The following is a 14,217-nucleotide window of genomic DNA, read 5'->3' on the forward strand; positions in this document are numbered from 1 at the left end:
ATCTGTGCCCAGGGCTTCTCGCAGAGGACACTTAGTGCACTCGGCCTGTGTGCTGACTTGACCAAGTGTACTTGAAGGTGATGGCCAAATCAAGATGCTACAGGAAAAGTTCCACCAGATGGGGACGCGCCAGTGGCGCAGTCAGTTAAGCGTCCAACTTCGGCTCAGGTCATGATCTCACAGTTTGTGGGTTCGAGCCCCGCGTCGGGCTCCGTGCTGACAGCTCGGAGCCTGGAGGCTGCTTCGGAATCTGTGTCTCCCTCTCTCTCTGCCTCTCCCGTGCTCATGCGCTGTCTCTCTCTGTCTCTCAAGTATAAATAAAACATTTTAAAAATTAGGGAAAAAGTTCCAACAGAAACGATTTCTAACATAAACGCCAAAGCAGACGCAGAATAGAGATTACATTTACATTTAAAGCCTAAATCTTCTGATTAAAACAAAACAAAGCAATGGGGCGCCCGGGTGGCTTAGTCGGTTAAGCGTCCGACTTTCGCTCAGGTCATGATCTCGCGGTTCGTGGGTTCGAGCCCCGCGTCGGGCTCTGTGCTGACTGCCAGCTCAGAGCCTGGAGCCTGTTTCAGTCTGTGACTCCCTCTCTCTCTGACCNAAAAAAAAAAAAAAGATAAAATAAAATATGTTTAAAAAAAAAAACAAAACAAAGCAAAACAAAAAACACATGGACCTTCTACATCCTTTTCTACGGATATTTCATTTTTTTTTTTTTAGCTTTCTATCATTTGTGAAATAATTTGCTCAAACAAGATTCCTGAAAGCTTTGCAAATAAAATGCTTTTTTTTTATAATTATATTTGAGAGAGAGCGAGCGAGAGAGCATATGTGTGCACAAGCAGGGAAGAGGGGCAGAGACAGAGAGAAGGAGAGACTCTCAAACAGGCTCACGCTGAACGTGGAGCCTCAGACAGGGCTGAATCCCGCGACCCTGGGATCATGACCTGAGCTGAAATCAGAGTCAGACATTCAACTGACTGAGCCCCTCAGGCTCCTCAAGTGGTTTCAAAATGCATTTTATTATAGAAGTAGTATCTTATTATGCCTTAAAATGGGTTTTAAGGCCTATTTATCAAGAGCTGACCTGAGATCTGAAGAATGTCTTTTGATGTCCCATGATTTTTATTCGTGACAATTGTGTGAAATCTGAATTCATTTGAATTTCTTTGCGTAGAGAAATGGAAATGTAGTCCTCGACCTGCACACATCTTCACATAGAGGGTAGACACGTTAGCATCCCAAACAGTACCCTTAAGGGTAAGGGCTTCCTTCTTAAATAAAACAGAACTGATTTTTTTTTTTAGTTTATTTACCTTTGGGGGGAGAGAGAAAGTGCTTTTGGGTGCATGTAAGCAGGGGAGGGACAGAGAGAGAATCCCAAGCAGGCTCAGCACTGTCAGCGCAGAGCCTGACCCAGGGCTCAATCCCACGAACTGTGAGATCGTGAGCTGAGCCGAAATCAAGAGTCAGACGCTCAACCCACTGAGCCAACCAAGCACCCCGATGAATCTGAGGTTTTTAAAATTAGGGGCGCCTGGGTGGCTCAGTTGGTTAAGTGTCCGACTTCAGCTCAGGTCATGATCTTGTGGTTTGTGAGTTTGAGCCCCACGTCGGGCTCTGTGCTGACAGTGCTGAGCCTGCTTGGGATTCTCTCTCTCTCTCTCTCTCTCTCTCTCAAATAAACAAGGGGCTCCTGGGTGGCACCGTCGGTTGGGCATCTCGCTTTGGTTCAGGTCATGATCTTACAGCTTGTGAGTATGAGCTGTGCATCGGGCTCTGTGCTGACAGCCTGTTTTTGATTCTGTGTCTCCCTCTCTCTGTCCCTTCCCCACTCACACACTCTCTCTCTCAAAAACGAATAAAAGTTAAAAAATATTTTTGAAAAATCCATCCTTGTTTTGGAAAATCGTTTTTTTAATGTTACTTTTTTATTCATTTTTGAGAGAGAGAGAGAGAGAGAGTGAGCTTGCACGTGTGAGCAGGAGAGGGGCAGAGAGAGAAAGAGAGACAGAGAGAGAGAGAACCCCAAGCAGGCTCCACACCCAGCACAGAACCCGACACAGGGCTCCACCTCACAACTGTGAGATCATGACCTGGGCTGAAGTCAAGAGTTGGACACTTAACCAACTGAGTCACCCACACTCTCCTAAGTGTAATTTGTTTTTCACATGTGACAGGTTTATATTTTAAACTGGTTGATAAACATTTTCAGGTTTTTTCAGTTTTAATTCAGACCGTCATCAGTATCGATAGCTATGACCCACCTTCACAAAAGCCCTTTGGGGCTCTCTGTTAAGACAAGTCTGAGAGCAGCTGGTCTAAAATACAGAACTTTGGGGGCGCCTGGGTGGCTCAGTCGGTTAAGCATCTGTCTTCAGCTCAGGTCATGATCTCACGGTTTGTGGGTTCGAGCCCCACATCGGGTTCTGTGCTGACAGCTCAGAGCCTGGAGCCTGTTTCAGATTCTGCGTCTCCCTCTCTCTCCGACCCTCCCCTGCTCATGCTGTCTCTCTCTCTCAGAAATAAATAAAACATTAAAAAAAAAATACAGAACTTTGTAAGCCTCCAATATCGCACTAACGCACTAAAATGTTTTCAGTAAAACCATGTTACAAACTGTACGTACGTATCTTCGTGGGTCGTATGTGTTTATATAGGAGGAGAAGGAGAGGGGTAGGTAGGTAGGTAGTCAGAGAGCTGCTTTCTCTTTTTATTTTTTATTTTTTGGCAACACGAGACCTGAGATCACCAGGGACAGTGTTTCTCCTTCCACAGCTTCCAAGAAGTGAAGGACTACATCCAGGCCTACCTGACCCTGTTGGAGAAGAAAGCCTTCCTGACAGAAGATAAAACCGAGCTCTACATTCTCTTCAGCACCTGCCTGGAGGTGAGTGAGCCGTCGGCCCCCCGACTCCTGCACACGAGCACGGTCGTGCGGTTTGTTCGACGGAAAAGCGTCTAACAAGTTACAGAGCATGATTTCAGTCGGTGAAACTGTCAGGTGCTCCGTTCCACGTGCAGAAAAGGGTCCAGAAACATTGCCTCTGCCCCGGCGGCGGGTGTTCTCTGGTGCTCGGGCCCGGGCGCGAGGCAGCCACGCGTGACCGTGTCCGTCTGCGGGAGGCGAGGCTGTGATTGCTCCTCATTTTGCTTCAATCCTTTTTTTTGCTACTTGGAAAAATTTGACGATGCACGTGAGAATATTAGATTATATGGGGCGCCTTGGGGGCTCAGGTGGCTAAGCCGGCAACTTCGGCTCAGGTCGTGATCTCACGGTTCGTGGTTTCTCTCCCCGCATCGGGCTCTGTGCTGACAGCTTGGAGCCTGGAGCTGCTTCGGATTCTGTGTCTCCCTCTCTCTCTGCCCCTCCCCTGTTCATACTCTGTCTGTTTATCTCAAAAATAAATAAACATTAAAAAAAATCCTTTTTTTGGGGCGCCTGGGGGGCTCAGGTGGCTAAGCCGGCAACTTCAGCCCAGGTCATGATCTCACGGTTCGTGGGTTCGAGCCCCGCGTCAGGCTCTGTGCTGACAGCTCGGAGCCTGGAGCCTGTTTCAGATTCTGTGTCTCCCTCTCTCTCTGACCCTCCCCTGCTCATACTGTCTCTCTTTCTCTCTCTCAGAAATAAATAAAACATTAAAAATATTAAAAAAAAAAATTTTTTTTAAATCCTTTTTTTTTTTTTTCTGGTTCTCTGTTCCCTAGGATTCCCTCTACGAGAAGTTTAGCGCCCTCTCTGCCACTGAGGGACAGAAGCACCTGAGAGAGGAAGGGGTCTTCCTGGAGACCTACTCAGTGCGGCACGGCCCCGAGCCCGTCACGGAGGCCTCGGTGGAGTACCTGCAGGAGATGGCCAGGATCCGCCTCTGTCTCGACAGGGCATCTGACCTCCTCTCCGGGCTCCAGGAGGGCTCAGGCAGGTCTTACGCGCACCCCTGTCCACCCCAGGCTCAGGGACTGGCTCTGTAGAAATACGGGAAGCCGGTTCTCAGAGCCATCCTGGTCTGCACAATGTCGCCTTTCTTCTGGATCGGTGTCATACGGGAGCTGCAGGGGCCCGTGCCTTCCACGCCCGGCTCCGAGTCCTGGGCGGGCGGGCGAGTGGCGAGGGTGCCGGCCGCCGGGCCCTGACCCCTGGCTCTCGCGCTCTGCAGAGGTGGCCGAGGACAAGCAGCGTTACCTCCGGCAGGTAGAGCGCTTCTGCAGGCAGGTGAGAAACGACTGGTACCGGGTGTACCTGGTGCGGAAGCTCACCAGCCTGCGGGGCATGGAGTTCGTGCAGCGCCTCTCCAGACCCGGCCACCCGGCGCGCTGGCTGTTCCCCCAGGCGGTCCTGGAGCAGCAGGTGAGCGGTGTTCGCCCCCCCCATCCCCCCGCATGGCTGGCCTGGTCCCCGGTGCCTCCGCGGCCCCCCCCAACGGTGTCCCCCCCCCGTGCGGCTGGCCTGGTCCCCGGTGCCTCCGCGGCCCCCCCCCGACGGTGTCCCCCCCCGTGCGGCTGGCCTGGCTCCCGGTGCCTCCGCGGCCCCCCATGACGGTGTCCCCCCCCCGCGCGGCTGGCCTGGTCCCCGGTGCCTCCGCGGCCCCCCCGACGGTGTCCCCCTCCCCCCATGGCTGGCCTGGTCCCCGGTGCCTCCGCGGCCCCACCCCACCTGGGGTGGCGCTGAGGCCACCTGCCTTGGGGGACAGGTGGGCACGTGCTCTTCTGGTTTGTCACCTCCCTGCAAAAAAAGCTTATTTCGGCCTTGCCTTGGGTCCGGTGTGATGTGGGCAAAGCAGAAGAACGAAGGTGTGGCTTTTGCTTTTGGCAAATGAACAGTAGAAGCCCTTCCTCTCCTGCGCGGGCGGGGTCGGAAGTGCGAGACGGAGGGTAAAAGACCTGTAGCCGTTCTGGCTCCGGGGCCCCTCTGTGGCCCGTCCCTGGGAGCCTGGAGCGGACCTCCTCGCAGCCACCATGGTCTCTGCTCTCAGCGGGGACAGAACACAGCGACAGGGTCAGTGCCGTCTCCTCCCCCCCATCTCCCACCCACTCCCCGCTCCACTGAACGGGGAGGCGGAGCCACAGCAGGGACCGTCCTGCCTGGGGCCGCACCTCTAAGGGTCCCCCTGGGCCCTTTACCTGTCGGGGCGGTTCTTTGCTAACCGTGTCCCCACGTCCCCCCGGCAATGATCCCGTGTCCCTGGCCTCGCAGGAGGATCACCCAAGCCAGATGGACCGGTACCTGGTGCACGGTGACAGATACAAGTCCCTTCGTGACGCAGTGGGCAAAGCCGTCCTCGAGTGCAAGCCCCTGGCTATCGTGGCTGCTCTGAAGGTAGGACACCCCCCCCCCCGCGTCCCTCGGTACCAAGCGGCGCCCCAGAGCCGCGTCGTGTGTCCACGGCCTCCGCCCGCGCGGCAGAAACACGAGGACGTTAGCAACTGAGTCAGGGGACAGATTTGCTCGACCTCGCTGCCCGCCCGGTCGGGGCCGTCAGCAGCCCCACGGGACGGCGCACATCCCTTACTTCCCGGGAGACGCTGCTCGAGCCTCACTCCCTCCGAGGTCACCCTGAGGAGAGGCGCGGGCGGCCCCGGGGGCTTTCCCACCTGTGCACGTTCAGCGTGGACGCGGGCGCTCGTTTCCATAACGAGGGAGGGAGTTTAGAGTCTCCCCTTGGAGCGGTTCTGGTCTTGCTGCCTCTCGGAGGCCCCGTTTGCCCTGGCGCTGGCCGTAGAGCGGGGAAGTAGGTGCGCGGCCTCTCCCTGCCGGGGAGGAGTTTCCGGGAACGGCCGAGCGGTCGGAAAGAGAAGAGCCGGGGCTTTCTGTTGCCTGGGTGCTGAGCGATCTGGAAACCTCGCATTGAGCCGCTGGCGGGGCATCTGTGAGCCGTGCGGCCCTGGGGTGCCAGGTTCCTCCAGGTCCCTCGCCTCCGCCTGGTTCAAGGCCGGAGTCAGCAGGACTCAGGCCCTCAGACGGCGTGTGTAACGAGGCCTCACTGCCGTCTTTGCCTCCTCAGGTCTGCAGGGACCCCGGCCCTCAGCAGGCTGCCCACTTCCTGTTAGCGCTTTTCAGAGAGGTCACCACTTTGTACAGACTCCCCGATGTGAACCTCCATCCTAAGCCAGAGGTGAGTGTCCGCCTCCAGACAGTGCTCACAGTCTCCATGTCCACAGGGACCTTCTTGAATAGAAGTAAAAACCACAGGGGCCACAGCGGCGGCTGGGGGGCTCAGTCGGTTAAGCGTCCGACTTCGGCTCAGGTCACGATCTCGCGGTTTGTGGGTTTGAGCCCCGCGTCGGGCTCTGTGCTGACAGCTTGGAGCCTGGAGCTGCTTCAGATTCTGTGTCTCCCTCTCTCTCTGCTCTCCCTGCTCGTGCTCTGTCTCTCAAAAATAAATAAACATTAGGGAAAAAAAAGTCAAGAATGTGAGATACTGTTTACAAAGTACATCAGATTGAGCACCCAGGCATTTACAGGTGGAAATTCTCTCATCTGGGGAACCTCCCTCACCCGGTGACAATTCAGCCATATTTTCCTTCATACTTGATATGTTTCTGGATCAAAATGTGTGACTAACTTAAGAGCAAATGTTTGGCTTCACCCCATCACCTTTGACGTATTTCTCAACATGTTCTGCCGCCAGCAATGTGAGGCTCTCAACAAGGTCATCGAGGAGAGTGAGGTCCTTTCTCAGTGGGACATCAGACAGTTTGCAACGTCCCTCGTGACCGATACTCTGCCCGTGCTGAGCACGGGTGTGATGGACAGCAGCCTCGAAGGCACCGTGGCAGAGATGGCCGTCCACATGGCCGTCACCCTCCTGTGCGGACACGGCGAAGTCTTGGAACCCCTGAAGAATCTGGCCTTCGCCCCGGCCAGCATGGCGGTACGGCTGGGCCCTGGGTGTCTGTCCCCACGGACACCAAGCCTGTCCCTGGGTCCCCGCAGAAACCATGCTTGTCCTACGATCTCTCTGCTTCTGTCCCACCTGACGCCAAGGCCACCGTGATGGCGGACACCTTGCCCTGTGTCGTTGCACGGGGAGCCCTTGTTCTGTGTTCCCCGGTGGAGGACGCTGAGGCGGAGAAGAGGCGGGGTCCAGGGCCCACTTCCTGGCTCCCAGCGGTGGCAGCCGGCCCACACGCTCTCTTTCCTGAAGCTTCTCTGCTTTCTTGGCTTTTCAGAATGCTTTTCTTCCAACGATGCCCGAAGACTTGCTGGCTCAGGCGCAGACATGGAAGGGTCTGGAAAGGCTGCAGTGGTACCGTAAGTGTCAGTTTCTGCAATGTGACCCGGGGCCCACGCGCTCCGTGCCTGGGGATCCCAAACGCCTGGCCTGTTCGGCCTTGGTGACTTCCCAGAACACGGCACCTACTGACTGTGCGTGCAGCACATCAGCCCTTTCCGGGGCCCCTGGGTGAGGGTACGCCTGTCACCCACGTCCTCTCTCTGGGACGTGAGCCTCGCCGGAGGCTCGGACAAGGGCCAGCTCGTCCTACAGCCAAGGCTTTGACCCAGAGAGAGTTCTTTTTGAAATCTAGAACTGGGAACCCAAACAAGGTCACCCATACTTTAGGTACACTTTGTTGCTGCCTGAGTAAATCATTGTTTTACTTTTATTTATGTATTTATGTTTGAGAAAGAGAGAGAGAGCTAGGGAGGAGCAGAGGGAGAGAGAGAGAATCTTTTTTTAAGTTTATTTATTTTGAGAGAGTGAGCACAAATGGGGGAGGGGCAGAGAGAGAGAGAGAGAGAGAGAGAGAGAGCACACATCTCAGGCAGGCTCCACACTGTCAGCACAGAGCCCAACTCAGGTCTCAAACCCACGAACCATGAAATGACCTGAGCTAAAATCCAGAGTCGGACACTCAGCCGACTGAGCCCCCCAGGAGCCTCTAGTTATTGCTCTAAACAAAGCCAGGACTTTCCCAGCTCCCTCATTTTTTTTAGGTTTATGTATTTATTTTTAGTAATCTCCCAACGTGGGGCTCGAACCCACGATCTCGATACCAAGAGTCCCACACTCTTCCAACTGAGCCAGTCAGACACCCTGAGTAAAGAATCCTTTTAAACCCGCTTTAAAACTTGTTATAAAACACACTCCTTAAAAACAAAACAAAAAAAATTTAAAGAGGAAGGAAGGGTGTAAAATGGGGCCGCCCTGTCTCCCAAAGTAGCCCTGGCACGAGCCTGTGAAAGGGGTTTCTCTCTGGTGGTTGGATCAGGCTCACTTTCACTCTCACTGACGTGCTCAGCACGGGACTGTGCATCCTGCTTCGGCTGGACGGGGAGGGGGGCGCTGGCTTCCTCTCTTGCCTTGGGGCAGGGGTGAAACCCAACAGCCAACGTGTGCCCTGTTCTTCCAACAGTGTGCCCCAACGGTCACCCGTGCTCGGTGGGAGAGGTGAGTCGTGGTGTCGGGGGCAGTGGGGGCACTAGGCGGAGGTGCCTGGGGGCCTTGACCTCAGGAGAACGTAGACTCTTCTGCAAGCTGTGCTCCAACTTGACCTCCTGGTGGCACCGTGGGCCTCCCCTCACCACCCTGTATCGGGGGCCGTGCTCCAGGGCCGAGCGGCGTTCCGGTGGCTTCGACTTACCAGGCATCCCTCGCACCCGTGTCCCCAGCGTGACAACGAAAAATGTCTCCAGACGTTGCCTGAGTCCCTCTGGGAGGCAAACTGCTGCCAGCCGGCCTTCCCAGCCGTGCCGCACTATGTGACCTGTGCCTTTCTGTAATGGCACGGTGTCGACTGGCCAGAGAGGAGACGTGGTGTGGACGCCAAGGGACAGGAAGAAGACAGTCAGGATTATAAGCCCCGGGGGGTGAGGGCTGTGTGCGCCCCGTCTCTGCCTCCCGTGGCAGCCGGCCGTTGAGTTGAACAAAGGAGATTGGAAGGAAAACGCCTTCTTCCCGAGACCGCTCTCACCTCCGACGCCTGCGGTCTGGGGCTTGAGGCACGGCGTCCAGGAGCCCACAGTCCGATCTGGGAAAAAAACGAGGGTTTGGAAGGAGTAGACCACATGGTTATTTCCAAACAGAGTTTAGGAAATGGGTTTGGAGGCCGGGGTGGTGTTCCCAGAGCTGGATGAGATGGTCGGGGCCGCGGAGGAGCGTGAGCACGTGTGTGTCTGGCTCACAGAGCCGCGGATTCCTGGCACACGCCCTGTCCCAGAGAGTGGGGGCCCCGCCTGGGCGAGCCGTCTAAGCTCAGCCCTCGGCCTCCCGCGCGGAGTGGGCTCTCGTGTGTGCCGTGGCGTGGGCTCCTGCCACGGAGTCCACGACTGAGCGTGGCCCCGTCTGTGTGTCCCCTAGTGCGGCCAGCCGATGGAACAGAGCCACTGTGTGGACTGTGGGGCTTTAATTGGCGGGATTAACCACAAGCCTGAGGCCGGGTTTCTCATCGTCAAGTAAGTAGGACCGCGTTTCCTTTCTAAGTGATTGAACTCTGGGTTTTGGAGCTGTTTCTATCCCAGTGGGTAAATTAATACTAAATACAGAATTAGTCACTGTTGTGCATTTGGGCCTGTGTCCTGTTGGGTCTCAATGCCAAGGTCCCTGTGGTCATGGAAGATGTGTCTGATCTGTCGTTGGCTGACTGGTTTCTCTCTCTTTTTTTTTTAAATGTTTCTTTATTTTTGAGAGAGAGAGAGAGGGAGAGAGCGAGCATGAGGGAGGGAGGGGCAGAGAGACAAGAAGACACAGAATCCCAAGCAGGCTCCAGGCTCCGAGCTGTCAGCACAGAGCCCAACCCGGGGCTCAAACTCACCAACCATGAGGTCATGACCTGAGCCAAAGTCGGACGCTTAACCGACTGAGCCACCCAGGCGCCCCTGACTGGCTTGTTCTATGTAAAGCAAAACCACACATTAATACACAGTCGTGTCAATACGTGTTATTCAGACATCTTCTGTTCAGGCCTGAGGCGTGCCCCCTATAGAAATACGCTTGCCGTACACAAGTGACCTGATTCGGAGGGACGTTTAAGTCTATGAAGCCACAACGTGGGCATTTTTTTTCTATCTGAGCCCACGCCATGTCACCTGGAGACTCTCAGCTGCCACCACGGTTTGCGGGATGTGAAGGAGACAGTCCATCTTATCAAACAGTCCCACATCCACACGCAAGGCTGGTGTCCTGACCCCAGCCTTCTCTCGAGAGGAGCGTGGTTCTCCGTGCTCCCGCAGAGGGCAGCTGGGGCCTTTCTGTGGTCATCACATGTCACGAGTCTGCTGCCTTTACAATTTAAAATATCCTCAGGGCACCTGTGGGTCTTAGTCAGTTAAATGTACAGCTCAGGTCATGATCTCACGGTTCTTGAGTTCAAGCCCCGCGTTGGGCTCTGTGCTGACAGCTCGGCGCCTGGAGCTGCTTCAGATTCTGTGTCTTCCTCTCTCTCTGCCCCTCCCCTGCTCACACTCTGTGTGTGTCTCTCTCTCTCAAAAAAATAAACATTAAAAAAATTTTTTTGAAATATCCTAGCCTGTTATCTGCACAAATGGGCAGGACACCCCAGGATCCCCAGTCTCTGATACTGTGCCTACCGCTTGGGTGCGGTAGGAAATTCTTTGCCAAGCCTTCCGTCCCCATTTTTGATTTGGGGAAAACGAGATCGGGGTGTGCATGTCCCCGATGTCGATGTCACCTGTCCCAGCTGAGGCTATCCTTGGCTTGCCTGCCCCTCCTACCCCCCCATGATGATTTCAGCAGAAGCAGCAGGTACAGACCCCTGTGAGGGCCCCTCAGGCCAGCCCCCTTGCACTGCGAATGCCGCGGGCTGCCTGTCAGCCGGGAAGGTGAGGCTGGAAGGGAGACCCCGAGGCGAGAGCTCTGTGCTTACGAGCGTGAGAAGCGCCATGGCACCGTGTTGTTTGAAACGGCAAACCTCGTCTCCATGTCCCCGGAGTGTGAGATGCGCCCCCAGGGCCAAGGAGAGAGGACCGTCTACAGCTGCCGCCCTGTCTTCTCTCGTCCTCTCCAGAAACAGCACGGACAGAACGCAGACTGGCCACGTACTGGGCGCCCCGCTGTCCAGTGGCGAGGCAGTGGCGTCCGACCGACAGCTGGCCCCCGTGGTCTTCCTGCTCATGCGGCTGCTCACCCACGTGGCCATGCTCCTGGGGGCGGCCCGGAGTCCTGAGGTACGGCCGCTGCCACCACGCCACGCGTTCGGTCCGTAATTTGTAACGATCGTGGGTCGTTTTGTCTGGAGAGTGCTGGCCCCCTCCTGTGGCTCAGGAGTACGTCATTGTTGCCACACCCACAAAGGAGCGTAAGATTCACACGCCCTCAGTTCCCCACTGGCGGTGTGGGGGGCTGCTCGTCAGGTCACGTAAAATCCATTTTGTTTGTTTTTAATTTTTTAATTGTTTTATGATTTTATTTTTTTAATGTTTAGTTTTGAGAGAGAGACAGAGACAGAGCGTAAGCAGGGGAGGGGCAGAGAGAGAGGGAGACACAGAATCTGAAGCAGCTCCAGGCTCCGAGCTGTCAGCACAGAGCCTGACGCGGGGCTCGAACTCATAAGCCGTGAGATCATGCCCTGAGCCGAAGCCGGACGCTCAAGTGATTGAGCCCCCAGGCGCCCTTATAAAATAAGTTCTCTTATAAACGTTTTGAACAAACACCCCACGTCTCAGTGTGCCTGGAAGCGGAGACACAACTCCATCGTGACGTTACCGTGTCTTCCCTGCAGCTCTGGGCAGGATCCACCGCGAAGGCCAAACATTGGGTCTCTGAGAACTTATTTACTTACTTAATTTAGGTCTACACGCAGCGTAGCTTTAGTGAGCGGGGGATGAGGCCGTTCCCACGTCTTCCCCACATACACGTACAGACACACACCCCAGTGGATGCAGATGCCACTCGGAAGACGTGTTACACACCACGTGGCTTCGATGAGCTGAGGGCGGGGCCGTGCGGACTCTGTGTCACGACGACAGAGGGTCGCTTCTGCCGCGTCTGTGTGCACGAGGCTTCCACCACTCCCCACGCCCTCTGACCTGGCGCTGGCTGTCCTTGCCGGGCGTGTGCGGGTGCAGACGAGAGCTCGTGTCCCTCGCAGGCCCTGAGGAGCATCATCAAGCCTCCGGTGAGGGACCCCCGCACGTTTCTGCAGCAGCACGTCCAGCGGGACCTGGAGCAGCTGATGAAGACTCTGGGAAGGAGCGCCGACGAGGCCGTCACCGCCGTGCACCTGGTCCTGTGCAGCTTCCTGGGGAGGCAGCGCCACCTCTCGGGCCACAGTGAGCACTGGGGGCGGGGGGGAGGGGTCACTCCTCACGACGCTGGACACGGATAACAGCAAGCAGGGAGGGGTGTGTGGAAAGGCGGACGGAAGGGCGGCTCTTGTCTTTGCGTTTTCCCTGCTGGGTCAAGAGGTGCACACAGAGGTGTGACGTGCGTGCGCAGGGGGAGGCCGTGGGGCACCCAGGACGTGGTGTGAGAGTCATCACCATCCAGGGACCAGCGTCCGGTCATTTGTTGGGACTTGTCCGCCGTGGCCCCCGGCCTGTTCGGCCCCGCCCGTGTGCCCGTGTCCACGTGTCCATAGCTGGCTCCGTGGGCAAGGGGGCTACAAACCACCGTGGCCACTGAGCTGATGTCCCCACTTCAGAAACGGACATGTGTAGGGGCGCCTGGGTGGCTTAGTCGGTTAAGCATCCGACTTTCGCTTAGGTCATGATCTCGCGGTTCGTGGGTTCGAGCCCCGCGTCGGGCTCTGTGCTGTCAGCCAGCTCAGAGCCTGGAGCCTGTTTCAGAGTCTGTATCTCCCTCTCTCTCTGACCGTCCTCTGCTCATCCTGTCTCTCTCTCTCTCTCTCCCCTAGAAATAAATAAAAATAAAAATAAAAAAATCTTAAAAAAAAAAAAAACAGAAACGGACATGTGTGGAAAGGGGAGGTCTGCGAGGTAACTTAGTAAAGCGGCTGTTTCTGAGTGGTGGCCTTGAGAGTGACTTTATCTTCTTTCTCTTTGTGTCTTCATAACGATCCCGAGTCACTGGGAGCAGCAGGGCCTGTTTTTAAGGGCGCAGGTTAATTTAGGAGGAAGTGCCCTGCCCCCCGCCGTGCCCCTCGGAAAGGGAGCGTGACTTTGGTCTCACCTTCAGTCCGTGTGTACGTAGCTGCTGTGCTTCCTTCTCCTTGGGTAACACACTCGTGTTTCCTTTTAGGGGTTTTCCGTTTCGATGCAACGCTGTCCTCCAGGGAATACAGAAACAGCTGGGAGAAGGCCATGGAAGTGCTCCTCCTTCCTGAGCTGGAGGTACGCGGCCCTGGAGGCCGGCGGGGAGCCCGCGGGGGCCTGTCCTGGGCCTGTCCCGGGCACCCGGGCCGCCGTCCCTCATGCCAGGGCTGGGGGGGGGGGTGCTGGCGGAGCCCCAGGCCCGGTGCGGACCGCCCGGCCCCGCCACCGTCCCGCTGCGCCCCTGCCCCCAGCCCGGAGGCTCAGCCGGCGCTTGAGGACTTACTGTGAGTCAAGGAAATGCAGGTGGCTTCCTCCCGCTACTGTTTATATTGAGAGTAATGCGTGGACAAATTCCCGCATAGATGCCCAGCAGAAATGCACAGATCGTTGTGGATTCGCCTCTCCCCCGTCAGATGCTGGAACGGTGCTGGGAGTAAATAAACCCAGCAGGAACTAAGAGTCACTACGTAAAAGAATGGGAATACAGCCCAGGCCTCTGGGCCTCATATTTGGGGAGACACGAGCCCACAAACAAGGAACCTGGAAATCGTCACCAAAGAGAACACGTGCTAAACCGAGGGGGGCAGGCTCCCTGCCCCGCCCGCTGGGGAGGCCGCCGTGTGCGGTCCGTGTGGGCGGCCGCACCTCCTCACCCGTGCCGCTCTCTCCCCCAGCACCAGCATCTGGAGAAGGCCTTGCTGACGGTCACTAAGCAGATCAACCAAGACGAGCGGATCAGCTCCAATGCCGTGGCCAAGGTCGTGTACGGCGACCCGGGGGCCTTCCTGCCCCACCTGCCCCGGAAGAGCGTGCTCCACTGCTCTAAGGTGTGGGCTTGCAGGACGAGGGTCACCGTGGAGCACCTGCGGCACGTCGTGGAGCAGAATCCTGCCAGAGAGACCGTGCCCGTCCTGCACAGGTTCCTGCAGAAGGTGCGGCCTCCCTGGCGTCTCCCCTGCAGACTCGAAGGCCCGGCTTTTACTTGGTCACGTGGGGCGTCGGACCAACTACCTCAGGGCTCTGCTTTTTTTTTTTCTTTT

General features: G+C 56.3%; 1 protein-coding gene across 3 annotated transcripts in view; it reads left to right on the top strand.

The window, feature by feature from the left end:
* The window catches only part of RNF213 (ring finger protein 213), a 108,981-nt gene that overhangs the window by 85,208 nt on the left and 9,556 nt on the right, over positions 1–14,217 (top strand). For all 3 annotated transcript variants that reach the window (XM_039226182.1, XM_039226180.1, XM_039226181.1), the window contains 13 exons: positions 2,785–2,896; positions 3,715–3,925; positions 4,164–4,354; positions 5,201–5,323; positions 6,009–6,119; positions 6,636–6,878; positions 7,177–7,258; positions 8,362–8,396; positions 9,306–9,400; positions 10,972–11,131; positions 12,055–12,235; positions 13,164–13,255; positions 13,852–14,109. In XM_039226182.1, the coding sequence (XP_039082113.1) occupies positions 2,785–2,896; positions 3,715–3,925; positions 4,164–4,354; positions 5,201–5,323; positions 6,009–6,119; positions 6,636–6,878; positions 7,177–7,258; positions 8,362–8,396; positions 9,306–9,400; positions 10,972–11,131; positions 12,055–12,235; positions 13,164–13,255; positions 13,852–14,109 (1,894 nt within the window). The remainder of the gene's footprint in view (positions 1–2,784; positions 2,897–3,714; positions 3,926–4,163; positions 4,355–5,200; positions 5,324–6,008; positions 6,120–6,635; positions 6,879–7,176; positions 7,259–8,361; positions 8,397–9,305; positions 9,401–10,971; positions 11,132–12,054; positions 12,236–13,163; positions 13,256–13,851; positions 14,110–14,217) is intronic.

The sequence above is a fragment of the Hyaena hyaena genome, unplaced genomic scaffold, assembly GCF_003009895.1.
Source record: "Hyaena hyaena isolate Hyena2069 unplaced genomic scaffold, ASM300989v1 scaffold_21, whole genome shotgun sequence".
In the NCBI taxonomy this organism is placed as follows: domain Eukaryota; kingdom Metazoa; phylum Chordata; class Mammalia; order Carnivora; family Hyaenidae; genus Hyaena; species Hyaena hyaena.